We start from the raw sequence: 16,472 nt of genomic DNA on the forward strand, positions 1-16,472 counted from the left end.
CCAGGGAGCCTGGTACAGAGATGCTGCTGATTGGGGCGCTGATTAAATTCCCTGATAGAGGAGCCTCAGCATCCTGGCCGACAGTGCTGCCAGCAGCATTTAGCACAATCTGCTTGGACCCCTAATTAAGTTATTTTTCAGAACTGCCCTTTTCAAGGTCTTGTCCCTTTTCGTCACCTCTCTCTGGCCCCTTCTCTGTGGGTCCCTGCCAGAGAAGGGAAATAAAGCGGTGTGGGGCTTTCCTCCCTCTGTCCTCCAGAGAGAGGGTGACAGGACGCAGGAAGAGGAAGTTTTCAGGGCAGAGTACGCGGCTGACACAAGCCCTGGCCACTCAAAGTGGCCGCAGCCCCATCCTAGAGGCTAAAGTCTCCGTGGGCACCTGGCCCATCCCTGTTTTCCTTCAAAGCTGGGTTCCCAACTCAAACCTGCCTCCTTCTCCATCCTGTATCCCGACAGCTCGCCATCGTGGGAAGCGCGATTAAGTGGCACTTAGTGTATCTTTCCATCTTCTTGTGTGCGCCTCATAAAAATAAAATACAACAAAATAAAAGGAGCCCGGGATGGAACTGTTGTTATTTTTTAAAAGGGGAGAAGGGGGTCACATGACTGCGAGTAACCGGTTCGGCGAAGTGGCTGCAAGTCGGAGTTTGCTGCAGAGCCGCCCCCTCCCGGCGGGGGCGCTGACGTCACGGAAAAGCCCCGGCGCGGACCGGCCGGCGCGCTATAAACGGCGGGGCCGCGGCGGCTGCGGGCGGCGGCACGGACGGCGGGCACAGCGCGAGCACCCCGCGCTCGGCGGCCCGGGATCGCAGCGCGCCCCCACGCAGCACACACGGACCCGCGGGCGCCCACGCGGCCGAGCAGAGTAAGCGGGCGGTTTGGGGCGGGGGTCCTCCTGAAGCCGGGCGGGGCGGGGGGCGGGCGGACACGAGGTGGGCGTTCCCAGCCCGCAGAACTTTCTAACTTGAGAGAAGAGCCCCTGAAACTTGAGGTCTGCGCCGTGGTTTTCCGGTCGGGGGCAGAGTTTAAGGTGCTGAAGATGCTATTTGTCGTTAGCAGGTTCCTTAGTTCGGCTCGGTAGGAGCGTGATCTCCTCCTACAGACCCTGTGGTCAGAGGGCAGCCCTGACTGATACGTCATGCTTTTGTTGTTTGAATGCAAGTCAGCCAACTGAGGCTGTGCTTGTAAGATCGAAAAACCGGCCAGTCATCCCCGTTAGTGGCCGGCTCTCACGAATGATCTTGCTGATGAAAATGAGACGGCTTCTACTTTATCTCAAGTAGCCTTCGGGAACAGACCTTCGTGCAAGGGGAGGGAGTCTTGCGAAGGGAAAGTTGTGGCAAAGTTGTTGAATGTCATTTTGGGAGAGTCCTTGGCCTTCTGATTTTCTTCAAGAAGGTGGAAATCTGCGTTGAATTTTAAAACTCTTGGAGTGAATGTGGTTTCAGAAGAGGGAAGCATTTTCTTTGCAAATGGGATAGGTCTGAACGTGAGTAGGTCCTTAACCTGCGAGAACAACAGGGCTTGGGGCTGGGTTTTTTTAAACATGATGTCTGTGGGCAAGAGGGCAGAGCTGAGGCATAAACCTCAAACAGAAATTCTTTTTTTTTTTTTTTTTTTTTTTTGCCCCCAAATAATAGCTTATTCAAGCAGCTGGAGAGCATCAGGGCGACTTTACTAAACATGGAAGTTCCAATAAGTGCTTGTCCAGTCCAGCCAGAGGAGTGATGTCATTGCCACGTGTTTCCCACCCAGGCACAAAAGCCCGCTGGACGCTGGTGCAATTAAGAGCCATGTTTAGACAAGAGCAGCTAACCTGGCCAGCTGGTCCCCAGCTCCATTAACTTGTTGCTTTTCCAGCCATCTCTGAAGGCTGTTAGTTTCTTCTGGCTGCCTCTGTGTCAGTGCTGAGTGAGGGGTCCCAAGGCTTCCTTGAGGATGGAGGAAGCCCGAGGGCAGTGGGTGATGTTGATGGTACTTTTTTCTTTTTGCAAATGACAGTCCTCCTGAGGAGCCTGTTACGAAGTGTATGCGAGCGTGTGTGTCCAGTTGAAAGCCTCTTGGGTTTGGGGACTGTTCCCTTGGGGTTCCTCGTGTCAGGGTTACCGGGTCTCACCCCATCTGATCAAATATCACTGATGACTGACTGTGTGGTTGAGCCCCCGAGCTCTCGCTCCTGCTTATGATGCTTACATCTTGGCTGCTTTGCTCTCCAGGACCCAGCGATGACTCTGAACAATGTCACCATGCGCCAGGGCACCGTGGCCATGCAGCCGCAGCAGCAGCGCTGGAGCATCCCAGCGGATGGCAGGCATCTGATGGTTCAGAAGGAGCCCCACCAGTACGGCCAGCGCAGCCGTCACTCAGCTGCCCCGGAGGACCACTGCCGCCAGAGCTGGTCTTCCGACTCCACAGACTCAGTCATCTCCTCCGAGTCGGGGAACACCTACTATCGGGTGGTGCTCATAGGGGAGCAGGGGGTGGGCAAGTCCACTCTGGCCAACATCTTTGCAGGTGTGCATGACAGCATGGACAGCGACTGCGAGGTGCTGGGAGGTAGGTGGCCCAACCCCAGTGGGCGTCTTTCCGTTAGCGGTGGTCCAGTCGGAAAGAGCGAGTGGGTGCGCCATTTATCTGCAGAGTTGGGAGTGGTGATTATGCATTCCTGGCACTGGCTGGGCAAGCTGAGTCCCTAGAACAGCCCGCTGGCATGGGTCCTCAGGACAAGAGAATGAAGATTCATCCTGTTCCAGATGGAACCTGGGCCAGAAAGGGGATTTCTTAGATTCCAGCTCCACAGGGACTGGGGGTAGAGTGGTTAAAGAGGGCAGAGTCAGAGGGTCAGGATCCCACCTCTGTTTTTTGCCAGCGCTAACCTGGATTTTTCAAGAGCTCAGTGCAGGCATAGCTTTTCCCCATGATTATACCTAATACCAACCCGATTTGAAAAAGTATTAGGATGGATTCATCAGTTTCTACCGTTATTAGAGTCTTTCAAGGTTGTAAAATAGTTTAAAATAGCACAATGTCAAAAAAAATTTTTTTTGAGTATAACAATGGTGATACATATGTTTGTGTGTGTGATACATATGTTTGCAAGACGATTTTCCGTGTATAATCTCATTGAAAATATTCAAGACCTGCCTATTTCCAAAACTGATTTGAGGTGACATAGTCGCAAAAATGCATGTGTTCCTTGAATACACGTAAAGCATAGCGCTGCATTCTGGGAAGTAGTATGAGGATCCCAACTGTCAGTGGTATTCATGCAGTGTTTCTCAGCCACAGCTTCCCTCGTAGCATACCTGACAAGGGGAGCTGGATGTCCTTATTTGCAGCTATAGAAACGAAGGAAGAACCTTCTAGTGCTTGCCCAAGTGGCACGACGTGTCTGTGCTCTCAGTTGCAACTCACAGCTGAATCACAGACCCCTAGGGTAGGAAGATGCCTTCGTGAGGAGTCAGTTCTGCCCTCCGCTTGATGCACTGGAATGCTGCTCCTTCCTCACTACCACTGTGAGCCCATTTTGGCTAAATGTTTCCTCTCGATCGTCTCCAGTATCCGGGAGTTCACTGCTTACGAGGCAGCTCCTGAACTGGACTATAAATGATGACTCATTGATAGGACATTGATTTCTCTCCTCACTTCTGGAAGTCTCAGGGACTATAGCTAAACGAGAGTCAAGAGAAATAGTGACCTCAGTCTTACAAGGCTGGTTTTTCTCTTTCTCAGTAAGGGCTGGTGGTTGACTGTCGATATGGGAGAAAGGGAGAGAGGAACTACTGTCTAGAAAGCACATTTGCAATGGGAGAGGTGCTTTGTTGGGCGTCTTATATTTGATCCCTTTTATTTTGGTACTCACAAAATTCCTGTACTCATATGAGTAAACTGAGTCTACAGAATACCACGTGGCTTACCTAGAATCAGTGGGATAGTTGGAATGAGAACTCAGGATTTTAGAATCTTAGTTCGGTGTTACTCTTACAGTGCCATTGACAGGGTACCTGTGATGTGCCAGGCACTATGCTAAGTACTTCTCATAAGTTTTTTCTGATAATGCAAAAATTGAACCAATTTGGTATTAATATCCCTATTTTACAGGTGAAGAAATGGAGGCTTATGACATCAAGTAACTTTCCCAGAGTGATAAAGCTAGTCCACGGTATGGCCACGAGTCAGACCTAGTTGTGTGCATTCATTGTACCCGGAAGCCCGTGGGCGTAGCATCTAAATACTCCTAGTGTCAGGCACGTGCCTGGCTCTGGGCTAGGCTCTGGGGTACCCAGTGGTAGTATATACCCTCGTAGGAAGGGGTGAAGTGTCAGTGGCTATAATTCAGAGCAGGGTAAAATTAGTGAATACCTTATGAAGTTAACAATAAAGTGTTTGGGGAGATTGACAGAAGGAAGAGATCAACCAGGAGTTTTGTTTGTTTTTTGAGGGAGGTCTTAAAAGAGCTTGGTGGCAGGCTTTCAAAAATGCTTGTCAGTTAGAGTGGAGAGGTACTTATCCGGAGGGTGGTACCCCTATAGGCATATGGTGCCGAGAAGACCGACTCATATCTGGAATTTGGGAAGACATGCTTCTATATTTGGGAAAACTCATTTTGCTTAATGGGGGAAAGGAGAGGGAGAATCCTTTCCTTACCTCCTTGAATAGAATCTTTGGCAAGAAACTCCTCAGGTGACCCATCCTATTTAATGTGTCCTATTTGAGTAACTTAATTTATACTGTCTAGGATTACATCTCTTATCCATAGGCAGCTGTTGGAATCACTACAGCTGGAAACTTGGAAGAAGGTTTTCCAAGTCGTGCCCTCACATTGTCCTTTTTTCAGCATTAACCATAAAAAAACCTCTCTACACAATACTCTCATCAGTATCTCTCCTAATAAAGATGGATGTTGTTACAGCTCTATTGCAATAATCTTATGACTCTCTGTATACATTTAATGCCATTCGTTCATTTATTCATCCATTCATTCATGCAATATTCATTGCTAAGTAGTTACTGAACATACACCATGGAACTTGGTGAGACACTGAGGGGGCGTGCCAGGAGTCCTAGGGCTCCCCACTAAAGATGCTTCCAGTATGTGCAATAGAGATCAGATGTGCACCAACTAAATCAAGATAGGATGTGATGAGTGGCTTGAAGAGGTAGAGGGACCGTGCTGTAGGAATTGAGAGGAGAAAAGATTACTTCTGGCTGTGGAAGTCAGTAAAGGATTCATAGAAGAGGTGGCCTCTGAGCTGGATCCTAAGGACGACTAGGATTTGGAAGCCCTGAGCTGGTGAGAAGGTACGGCACGTGCACACAGGAAGTATGGGAAGAGCACTGGACTTCAGTCTGGTGCCATGGGTTTGGAGCCCAGCTTTGACACGATGTAGCTGAGTGCTCCTGCACAAGGTGCTGACCCCCCCCCCCCAAACTCCTCACTAGGGAGATAGAGATGATGCCTACCTCATAGGGCACTGGAGGATTGACGGAGGTAGCATATAAGCATGTAGCGTAGTGCCTGGCACATAAGACGTACGGAATGAGTGTTAGAGCTGATTCTGAACCTACCGTTTCCTGTGCCTGGATTTATCTTCTCAAACTGGCACTTTTGTTGCTTGTGGTCCCCATCCACTCCGGCCCCTCTTGGCTAGGGCCCCGTGAGACGTGCAGAGGAAACGTGCCACGAGAGGAGAGGACGGTGTTCCTAGAGTGGGCTTCCCTTCCTGGGCTATGGAAGCTGAAAGCAGTTGAGAGTTTGGGGGAGAGGGATGTTGGAGCCTCCAAGCCTTTGAGAGGCTGCAGGAGCCCATTCTAGTGTGGGAGAGAACTCCTGTGCAGCTTCCACACAGCATGCGAGCCAATCTTGGACAGAAGGGTCTCTGAGCACAGTGAGGGTCAAGTTAAAGACACATTAAGGTGTACTAGTCCAGGGAGAATAGCTCCTGTCACCCAACCAGGTGACATCCATCCCACCCCTCAGGATGATCTCTCTCATTCCAGAGTGTGCGTGTTCACCCCCAGCTTTTACTGAGAGCACTGGAGAAGTGAGGGCTTCTCCAGACCCACGATACTGAAAAGCTCTATAAGCCAGTAGGCCTTGACCCTTTCTCCACACCCCTTAACCAGGGCAAATTTCAAAGGACTTTTCTAGAATATCATGTTCTTTTATTTCTCCTCTCTTCACCTGATTAGCTCTTGAGAAAGCTAAAAGGTGAGTGACAAAGGGGAGGAAGAGAAACTAGAACTTTGGTTGCAGGCAGGCCCTCTCCTGGTTAGCAGAGGGCCATGAAGCAGGATACTTTGTGTGTCTGAAGAATCCGTGGGGAGTCGGGGGGAGTAGTCAGAGGCTATATATAAACCTGGATGTGGGGGCACCTGGGTGGCTCAGTTGGTTAAGCGTCCTACTCATGATTTTGGCTCAGGTCAGGATCTCAGGGTTGTGAGATTGAGACTTGCATTGGGCTCTTAGCCTCCTTAAGATTCTCTCTCTGTCTCTGTCTCTCTCTCTCTCTCTCTCATTCTCTCTCTCTCCCCCCCTCCCCACTCGTGTGTGTCCCCCCCTCCCCCGCCCCACTGGCAAATAAAAATAAACTAGGTGTGGGGCATATGCAGTGAAGCAGGGCAGAGATATATTGTTTTAGGATTTGCAGCATAATGATTTTCAGGCAGGGCTAAGTCCAGGAATCTTCCAGAATGTCAAAGCAGTTAGGCGTCTACTTTTTAAGGTATAATCCCCATTTTCTCTAGGCTAATGTTCAGACATCTCTTAAACCAAGGGGAAGCGTGAGTTTGCTTTTCCCCCCTAGCTATTGGAACGTAGTAGGTTTCTACTTGAACTGCTGGGGACTCAGTCCCTTGTACCTGCTTCTGGATGATGAGTGGTGGGCTGAGGGCAGAGAAAGTGCTGTTTTGGATTTTTTGAGAACAGGGAAGGCTTTTAGAGAAAAGAGAAAAACTCCGAGGTAGTAAGGGGCAGTCAGCCAGCCCCCCTTTTGTGCTGCTCAGGCTCTGATCATTTCCATTTGGTTGTAAAATTTGCCTGTTGAGTCAGGAGACCCTACTCTGCAGAAATCCAGATTGTGCGTCCCACTGTGATCCCATTCATGCTGCACATTGTGGATGGCAGACAGGATGGGGATAACAGACTTAATCCCCCAGTGGGACACCATTACCATTGATTAGAATGACACCTTATGGAGGCACGGAAATTGACAGAAAGAGCCTTTTCATTTGTCCACGTTTTCCTTCCTTTGCCCCTGCTGATTCCATTTCCTAGATGAAGAAACATTTAAACTGGGAGCATTGCTTTTTATAAATCCCTTGTTACTATAAAACAAGAGATGCCTTGGTTTCTCCAATATAGTGTTTTTAAGCTAGGATTTACCTATGGTAGGAAACACCAACTATGGCAAGAACCGGCTTCCTCCATCAGAGCGAGTGATGACAACAGCTAATATTTATTGCATTTCTACCCTGTGCCCATGCCTAGCCTATGTAATTGCCCCAAGGCATGAATACTGTTATCAGTCCCATTTCACAGATGAAGAAACTGAGGCCCAGAGCACTTCAGTAAATGGTCCAGAGCCACATAGTTAATAAGAGATGGCATTCAGATTCTAATTCAGGTTTGCTTGTGCTTATATCCCCAGTGCTATAGTTATCATTCATTCATTCATTCGATAAGTGTTGGTTGCCCACCTGCAGTATGCTAAGCACTGCGCTGGGTTCCGGGGGACATAGTAGCAGATCTCTGCCGTAATATTCGGGGGCCGAGAGGGACAGAAAAGAATAAAATAGGTGAATAAAATAGGTTAAGTGGATTGCATGTGGGGTACTTACAAGTACGACGAAGAAAAATGAAAATGGAAAGGAGTAAGCAATACTGGTAGGGGAGATGTGTTGCAATTTTAAGTAGCTGGTGAGGGAACACTTCCCCTGGAAAGAGGTGAGGGCACACACCTGTTGGATATCCCAGGGAACAGGTTTCAGGCAAAAGGAGCAGCAAGAAAAATGGTAAAAAAGAAAAAAAATCATTACGAAAATAGTAATTCTCAAATGATGAAACTCGAAACAGGAAACCTCATTGTGGAAACAGTGGGGATGGGCTCATGTGCATGGAGTTGATGGGAATCCCTCTTGCAAAATCCCAGTTAACTCAGCCAACTCTCCCCCTTGCCTCCCCCACCCCGCCCCCGCCAACTGGTTTCTCTGGGCTGGAGCTGCTCTGGCGCATGGTACTGCTCACCCTTCACCTACACTCAGTCTGGGCTCAAGTGTAGGGAGGAGAGTTTCCATTACCAAGGAGGCCTGGAGGCTGTCCTTCTGCTGACTTGAGATGGAAGAATAAGCCTGTTTATTCCTAGGGAGCTGAATGTTTTTTTAAAGGAAGAAAACTTCAGCCAAAACAGGGTCGCAAGATTTTTTTCTTGCATGTTTCAAAACAGGAAAAATGTCTCTGAGCTTAGAGCTCCTGAAATTGCCAGTAAGCACCCTACTGAAAGGTACAGGGGATTTCCATGTAAGGCTTATGAATGAGGCTTAGAGTTCCACTGGGCAGTTAGTGTTCTCTCATGGCATCATCCAATGAATCAGAGTCAAAAGCTCTCAGTGAGTTTATCCTTATAAATGGTTTTTCTATATAAAAGGTCCAGGAATGATGAAAACAAAAGCTTTTCATTTCAAGTGGTTTTTGGTGACACATGCAGAAGACATAGGGGTTCTGCTTAGGACGTAGTGGAAGGATATACGTAGAATGTTGTTAAAGGTGATTAAAAAGTAGTAATTTGCCTTTGTGAATATCTGTATATTTGCATAATTGATTGCATATTTAGTAAGCTAATTTTCTAGTGTAATTTTCTACGTGACGCTTACGGAAAAGCGTTGCCTAATTTCCTGACTCCAGTGTCACTGTTCTTGCTTTTCTAGAAGATACATACGAACGAACCCTGATTGTTGACGGGGAAAGTGCAACGATTATACTCCTGGACATGTGGGAAAACAAGGTATGCAGAGCTCACAGCTCTCTGTAAATTCTGTCAAGGCTTGCCTTCCAACAGGCTGTCTGATGCAAGGGTGACCTTGTCCTTTTTAGTGTTCTAGGTGAGGTGGGCTCATTTTCTTGATTAAAAGCTTTCTTTTTCTGAAGTAAGAGGCTGTTCTAAGGAACAGGTCATTCGCAAATGAGCTCTGAATATTAAGCAAGTGACAGTGATTTGCCCTCAGTTCAATTAAAAAAAATACAAAAACATATATCCGCTTTAGGGCAAGTGCCAAATATGGATGATAATTTAAAGCTATATATAAAACCAGATTATGTAGAGTTGACAATCTTAATACTAGTCTTCAACATGTGCTTTTTAAAGATTTTGGGCTCCTGAGCATATTTGCTAGACCTTCTGTTTACTGAGAGGTCTCCTGTTCTCACAGAAGGACTCTAAATTTCATCACTTGGGAAAGGCAAAAGGGAATTTTTGGAAGTCAGAAAAGGCTCATTTTTGGTAGATTGGATAAAAATTGGAAATGTGGTTTGGCAGAGTCATTGTATAATTTATCAACTCAAGCTGTAGGAGGAATTGGACAGTAAAAACTTTTTGGCAGAAATACCCGATGGGCTAGCTTATAGCCACCAGACATGGTACAGGCATGGGAGGCATGCATGTGGGGAGCTGGAATATGTTTCCTTTCTTCCTCATATCAGCAAGGGTACATAGGATACATGTACTGTTTCCCCCGATGCTTCATTTACCAGACCAGCCTGAGCTCAGGGAGGTTCTCCTTTTACCAGGGAGAGAATGAATGGCTCCAAGATCACTGCATGCAGGTCGGGGATGCCTACTTGATTGTCTACTCCATCACGGACCGAGCCAGCTTTGAGAAGGCATCTGAGCTGCGAATCCAGCTCCGCCGGGCTCGGCAGACAGAGGACATTCCTATAATTTTGGTCGGCAACAAAAGTGACCTGGTGCGGTGCCGGGAGGTGTCTGTATCAGGTAAGGGGAGCAGTGCCAGTGTCATAGAAACCGTCGCTGGGTCACCTGGTTTTCTTCAGATAGGTGCTCTTTTCTTCCTTCATGAAGCCGGAACCAGGGACTCATTAAAATGCTCCCTGGAGTTTTGTGTCTAAGATTCCTGCATTCCCAGCAGATTGTCTCTGTTCTGGTTGTTGCTCCCTGATCCATCTGGTCGACTTGCAGGATTCCACTTTCCCCTTCCTGCAATTCCTTTAGGGAAAAGATCGTGCTCAGGGACTTACTGGCACTCCCCAGCCTTTATTCCTTGTCCTTTTCTATTCTCCTGGGAGCTCTCAAGAGTTCAGGGAAATAAAAGTAGTCTCTTTATGCAAGAAAGATGAAAACTCCAAGAGTTTCAGTGAGAATAAGGATTCTACTCTGGCTGCCTCTGGTTCCTGGAGACCCTAGAAACTCCTTCCTGTCCCCTGCCTTTTGCTTCCTAAATTTCAGTTAAGGCATCAGCCTGATGGTGTCACATTTACTTTTTCATGCCTAGTTCAGAGATACTGCCTATTTGCTTTCGGGGCCTTTGAGATTTTTTTGGCCTACTATAGATTTGGTTCCTGGTACCATGGTAAAAAATAAAATACTGCATTGCTAGGCCCCATTCAGGAGGAAAGAAACCTGTTGAAGACTTAAGTCCTACAACTAGTTTGGGAATGTCTTACTCTTAGGAAAGGACTGTCTATAGTAATCTTTTTTTTTTTTTTTTTTTTTTCCCTAACCAAAACTTGGATACATGGCCGTTGAACACAGTGGAACATTTGACATTGAGGCTGCTCCAGAAAGCCTGTTTGTATAGTTTGCTGTCACTGTATTGTACATGTGTGAAATCATCAAAAAGTTTTTCAAGGTACCTCATCAGAGCTTTAAAATTGTTTTCTAAGAGAGGAAAGTCAGATAGTAGGATTTTTTTCCAATTCAGGAAACTCAGTTAGGAGAAAGAGTTAAGAATCTGAGCTTGAGGAAGAAGCAGGCTTGGCTTTACCCCTGCCACTTACAGGCTATGTGAACGCCTTCACGTTTTTAAAAGACCACCCCCCCACCTCAGTTCCTTCATCCATCTGAAAGGGATAGTGTATTTTTCAAGATTGTTTTGAACATTAAAAAAATGTTTATAAAAAAGTATTTAACTCAGTTCCTGGCACATAGTAAGTACAATAAATTAAGGCTGTGGTTTTTATTGTTATAATTAATGTTACCGTATTTGACGAAATTGGACCTTTGCATAGTGAATTTATGATGGGCCAGATCTAAAGTCCGTCTCTCCTGCTTCCTGTGACTCTGCCTCTTTCTGTGCTCTGGGAGTGGCCTCCTATATCCATCACATGTGTGACTGACCTAGAGTTACCTGGAGACAGCTTGAGGTCAAGAATCGTCCGCTTGGCTGTGTGCTGTGTAGCTCCTCTGACTTTCTTCTCCCCTCCTTTTCTTTCCAGAAGGGAGAGCGTGTGCTGTGGTGTTCGACTGCAAGTTCATTGAGACCTCCGCAGCTGTCCAGCACAATGTGAAGGAGCTGTTTGAGGGCATCGTGCGGCAGGTCCGCCTTCGGCGCGACAGCAAGGAGAAGAATGAGCGGCGGCTGGCCTACCAGAAAAGGAGGGAAAGCATCCCCAGGAAAGCCAGGCGCTTCTGGGGCAAGATCGTGGCCAAAAACAACAAGAATATGGCCTTCAAGCTCAAGTCCAAATCCTGCCATGACCTCTCTGTGCTCTAGGCACCCAGAGTCGCCCAGATGTCCCCCTGATGGATGTCATCGAACACCATTGGGACTGATAATCTATATTAGATTGGATCCTTAAGTATTATTACATATGGCTTCTCCCATTGTAGCTGGGAATTAATGTGTTAGCCTTAAGGGCAACATAATGCATGGGAAATGAAAGATCTTTGTAAAATCAGTATTTATTTACAGGAAAAAGCCTGACCTGGCTACTTGAACACCCAAGACTCATTAGAGGACATGTTTGGTGTTCACTTGTGTTCCTCTCTCCTTTGGATAGTAGAGAATTGAAGCCTACAAAAGAATGCTCAGAACGAGAACTTTTCATCATTAAAATTTCACCCAGTGTTCTGATACATGAATTTGAGGCCATTAGGTCATACACAAATGTAGGAAAGCCTTTAAGGGATTTATTCAAAGGAGGGAGAACTTCTTTCTCTGTACCTTGTATTCATGGAGCTAGAATTATAGAACCGGGCTCATCATAATCATGACCATCATGGCTCCATCAAGCTGTGAAATGAAATGGTGCACCTTGCTGGAAGCTAAAGCTTAGTGAACAATTTTTGTTCAGCGCCCACAGTCGGGGATCCAGAAATTTGTAGAATTGGGAACTGATACAGATACTACTTATGGGATCAAAAAGTCATGTCTTTGCTTCTGTGTCTTGTAATTTTTTGTTTAGGGGAAAATTATTTTAATCGTTCTACTCAGTCAAACCACCTTTTATGTTTCATTGTTTTTAAAGTCATGGGGCCATCATGAAAATATTTTAAAAATTTGAATTATTGATAACCTGGAGTGCAAAATGCCAAATTTTGAAATATGATCAAAGGTCTGAATTTTTATAAAACACAAAACATAAATACTTCCAGTACTTTGGGTTGACCATTGTATGCCACAGCTCTGCTCTATTTATTGTTATTTTGCAAAATAATAACCATTTTAACATTTGATAAAGCATATTTATGAGCATATTTCTTAATAGGAAAAATGTCCATTTTATTACCATTTTCTACCTTTTTCAGAATATGCAAGTTTTTACCTATGTGTCTTATAATAAAAGAAATAAAATCTTTGGGAAAAAAAGACATTCTTCAAAGTTGTTTTTAATCTTTATTTATTTTTGAGAGAGAGAGAGAGCAAGCCGGGGAGGAACAGAGAGAGAGGGAGACACAGAATCTGAAGCAGGCTCCAGGCTCTGAGCTGTCAGTACAGAGCCCAACACGGGGCTCGAACTTGCGAACCGTGAGATCATGACCTGAGCTGAAGTTGGGCGCCCAACCAACTGAGCCACCCAGGCATCCCCAAAAAAGGCATTCTTAAATGTTTTTCCTCCCCAAATAAGACAATTATGACTCTTTCCATATAGCATTTAGGGCAAGCACCCTCTAAAGAAACATGCTTGTTATTTTATTTCTTCTTTTCTTTGGTGATAGCCCAGTTGTTATTTGTTTCAGAGTATCCTTGACACCTCTCCTTTGGAGTCATGATTCATAATGATGCAAAGTTAGTTTTGGCTAATACAGTTGCGAAGTATTTGGGTTCCTTTAGATGTTAAGTTCTAGTAAAAGCCAGATTGATCTTTTACTTTGGCAAATTCCTGACTGAACAGATGTGCCCTTGCTCCCTGAAGGCTCATGGTCCTAAGCTAGACTAAAGCATTAGAGGAAATTATAAAGGATTATGGGTCCAAAAAAAAAGGAAACTGATGATTTTCAGCCTGGATCCAGCTAGGCAAGGCTTTAACCAAATTCTCCTCTGTGTCATTAATATGGTTTGACCTTCCTTCGTGGCATCTATCCAGTGGTGGTGTATGACCCCTGGCTGGAATGGAACCACCTGGTGTCCCCCTTTCACATCTCTGGCCCCCTACATGCACCCTCTTTTACTCCCCCTCCCCGTGTTTCTGAGTTTGCAATCAGACACACACTAATAGCAACAATCATGGGACCTCAATATTGCCGAAAGCAACAGCCTTATAATTCAGTGCTGCTGGCCCGTTCTCCTTTTTCCAAATTGAGCACAAACGTTCCCGTCTCTGTGTGCTTTGCCTCTTTGAAATGCTCAAGGAAGCAGTACAGGGAGGTGATAAGAGAGAAGATTCTGGTTTCCCAGGCCTTTTAATATCAATGCCATTTAACATCAGTGTGTCTTTGGAGTAAAGGCGAAACGTTTGCAACCATCACTTTTCCCATCTGTAAGATGGGGTTGCTAACTAATACCTACCTTATAAGGTTTGAGATGAACATCTTTTAATCTGCCATACCACGAAGAGCTCGAGAGATGCCAGTCTTCATTGTCATACACCTTCCATTCTGCGTAAATCAGTTTTATAGGTTTACCTTCCCCCAAACAGAATGGAAACTCCTTAAAATCAGGGACCACTACTTCTTTTCCTTTTTTAGCCCTATACTCCTCAGTACAGTGTTTTGTTTATATTGGGCTTTTTTTTTAAGTGTTTATTTTTGAGAGAGAGTGCGCAAGTGGGCGAGGGTCAGAGAGAGAGGGAGACACAGAATCCGAAGCAGCTCCAGGCTCTGAGCTGTCAGCACAGAGCCCAACGCAGGTCTCAAACTCACGAACCACGAGATCGTGACCTGAGCTGAAGTCGGCCACTTAACCGACTGAGCCACCCAGGCGCCCCTATATTGGGCTTTTATAATGTTGTTTCTTCTTCTCCTTCTCCTACTTCCTCTTCTTTTGATGTAGGTTTCATGCCCAGTGCACAGCCCAATGTGGGACTTGAACTCACGACCGTGTGATCAAGACCTGAGCTGAGATCAAGAGTTGGATGTTTAACTGAGCCACCCCGACACCCCTCTAGTGTTTCTTCTTGAATAACTCTTCCCCGTGGCCCCATGAGGTTGAAAGGCCGTTTTACAGCAAACAAGTTCAGAGGGATAAGTGACCTGTCCCCGTTTGTTCAGATGTTCAATATCTGAACTAGGAGTGGAGGCCAGATGTGACTCAGAGTCATTTGCTTCTTTTGGTATCCCAAACTGTTTCCTATAGACACAGCTCTTTTCATCCCCAGGAACCACCGCACTCCCCACACATGACACCCCCCCCCCACCTCATGCCCCACCACCATCCACAACCCACACATCCCACACACACTTCACACGATATCACACCCCCTACCACACACTATGCACCATACACACATTCCACATGCCCCACACCCACCCTCACACCCCATACCACGTACACACCACACACTCCATATCACACGCCCCTCCGCACAGAACACACGTAAACATCTACATAAAACAAATACAGCAGGTATATCCCACACCACACACGCCGCATCCCCATATGCAACACCACACACGCGCTCCCGCACCCCGTGTATACATACACATTCTTCATTTACATTATTGTCTGTTGTCCTAGATTCAACCGTCCTACTCACTTATTTCAGACCTTCCCAGCCAAATGGCCAACAGCTGCCAAGACTCTCAAGCTTAAGAGCGTGTTCGGGATTGTCACACTGGGGCTCCCTTCGGGCCAGGGCCAGACGATGCGGGTGCATTCCTGTCTGAGAGGCTTTTTGGTTAAGAGCTACAGCCCTGGAGCCAGCCAGACCTGGGTTTCACTCTGGTTTCGTCACGTGGATGTGTGACCAAGAGGAAGTCCCTTCTCCTCTCAGCCCTGGTTTTCCCATCTGTGACATGGGAAAAACCGTGACACCTACTTCACAGGGTTGCAGTGAGGATGGTGTGAGGCCTGCAAAAGTGATCAGCCCTAGGGGACTCTGAGGACTTCTTACTAAGGCAGCATTTACACCTTTGTTCCTGCATGCATCCTTCAGACGCTGTTGGGCACCCGGGCACCACTAGGTGCTGGGGATACAAGGATGGAGACATTGTCCTGGCCCTCAGAGCCCCTGAAAATAGTATATTTGCCTGTCCTAAGAAGCCAGGGAAGGTGGCATTGGAGATAGGAAGAAACTGAAAAAGCCAGGATGATACCTGGGAAGGGCTGGATTTACTGCCGTTAGACAAAATTCAAATGAAGGACAAAAATTATCAGTAAAATGGTTGGATTCGATGTGGAAAAGTAAATTGGGCTATTTTTTAAAATTCCATTTTGGGGAAGTGGGAATGTTGGGGACACTTGTTTTGTAAGCATTCTGCATTTTTGCTCACTAACACATGAACTATTCAATACAGGGAGAGAGAGATGATTATGAGTTCACTTGATGAATGTGAGCTAATTGTAAGGAGCTCCTGTTGTGCAAGGGGCTGTGGAGAAGACAGTGTGAGAAAGCAGTTGTGCCTTTAAGAAGCTTGTGATAGAGCTGTGACATATTGGTGGGATGTGGGCACGGTGGTGAATGAGGACAATGGCACAAAAACCTAGAATGATGGAGAAGATAAGATGGGCCAGCAGAGACAAGTGAAGTAAGGCAGTTGGAGCTTGGGTGGGGGAGAGAATTCCTTGGTTGGTTGGTGCAATCATGAATGTCTTCCTGGAGGAAGTGGCATTGAGCTTGATCATGAAGACTACTGAAGATTTCCACAGGTGAGATGGGCTGAGGAAAAGAAAAAGGGAGAGGTTGGTTTATGTAAAGAAAACAGTATATAGTTTGAGCAAGGGCAGAGAGGCAGAAGAGAGAAAATTCTGTTTAGAAAAATGAGAGAAATTCAATGTGGCGAGGAACATTCTAGATGGTTAAGTGAAGTGTCTGAAGCCTGGAGTCAGAAGTAGTTTTAAATTCTCACTTGCTGGGTGTA

At 46.3% G+C, this 16,472-nt stretch overlaps 1 protein-coding gene across 3 annotated transcripts; it reads left to right on the forward strand.

Annotated features, from left to right (window-relative positions):
• The first annotated feature begins 712 nt into the window (after positions 1–712).
• Positions 713–12,822, forward strand: GEM (GTP binding protein overexpressed in skeletal muscle). 3 transcript variants are annotated; one of them, XM_086695984.1, is made up of 6 exons: positions 943–1,974; positions 2,217–2,556; positions 8,926–9,002; positions 9,785–9,989; positions 10,767–10,863; positions 11,450–11,634. In XM_086695984.1, exons 1-6 carry the CDS (start codon positions 1,939–1,941, stop codon positions 11,490–11,492), a joined length of 798 nt encoding a protein of 265 aa, XP_086552110.1. In that variant the 5' UTR covers positions 943–1,938; the 3' UTR covers positions 11,493–11,634. The 3 variants fall into 3 exon arrangements, with proteins under 3 accessions (XP_086552109.1, XP_086552110.1, XP_025778581.1); XM_086695983.1 differs by lacking the exons at positions 943–1,974; positions 10,767–10,863 and adding an exon at positions 713–865 and having other exon boundaries at positions 11,450–12,822; XM_025922796.2 differs by lacking the exon at positions 10,767–10,863 and having other exon boundaries at positions 951–1,974; positions 11,450–12,822.
• The last annotated feature ends 3,650 nt before the right edge of the window (positions 12,823–16,472 follow it).

The sequence above is a fragment of the Puma concolor genome, chromosome F2 (genome assembly GCF_028749965.1).
Source record: "Puma concolor isolate L17-30 chromosome F2, mPumCon1.1.hap2, whole genome shotgun sequence".
In the NCBI taxonomy this organism is placed as follows: domain Eukaryota; kingdom Metazoa; phylum Chordata; class Mammalia; order Carnivora; family Felidae; genus Puma; species Puma concolor.

Coding starts and splice junctions, on each gene's coding strand:
- GEM (XM_025922796.2), top strand. CDS start 1,939: ATGGAGGAAGCCCGAGGGCAGTGGGTGATGTTGATG. Junction 2,557..8,925: donor CGACTGCGAGGTGCTGGGAG/GTAGGTGGCCCA, acceptor TTGCTTTTCTAG/AAGATACATACGAACGAACC. Junction 9,003..9,784: donor TGGACATGTGGGAAAACAAG/GTATGCAGAGCT, acceptor TCCTTTTACCAG/GGAGAGAATGAATGGCTCCA.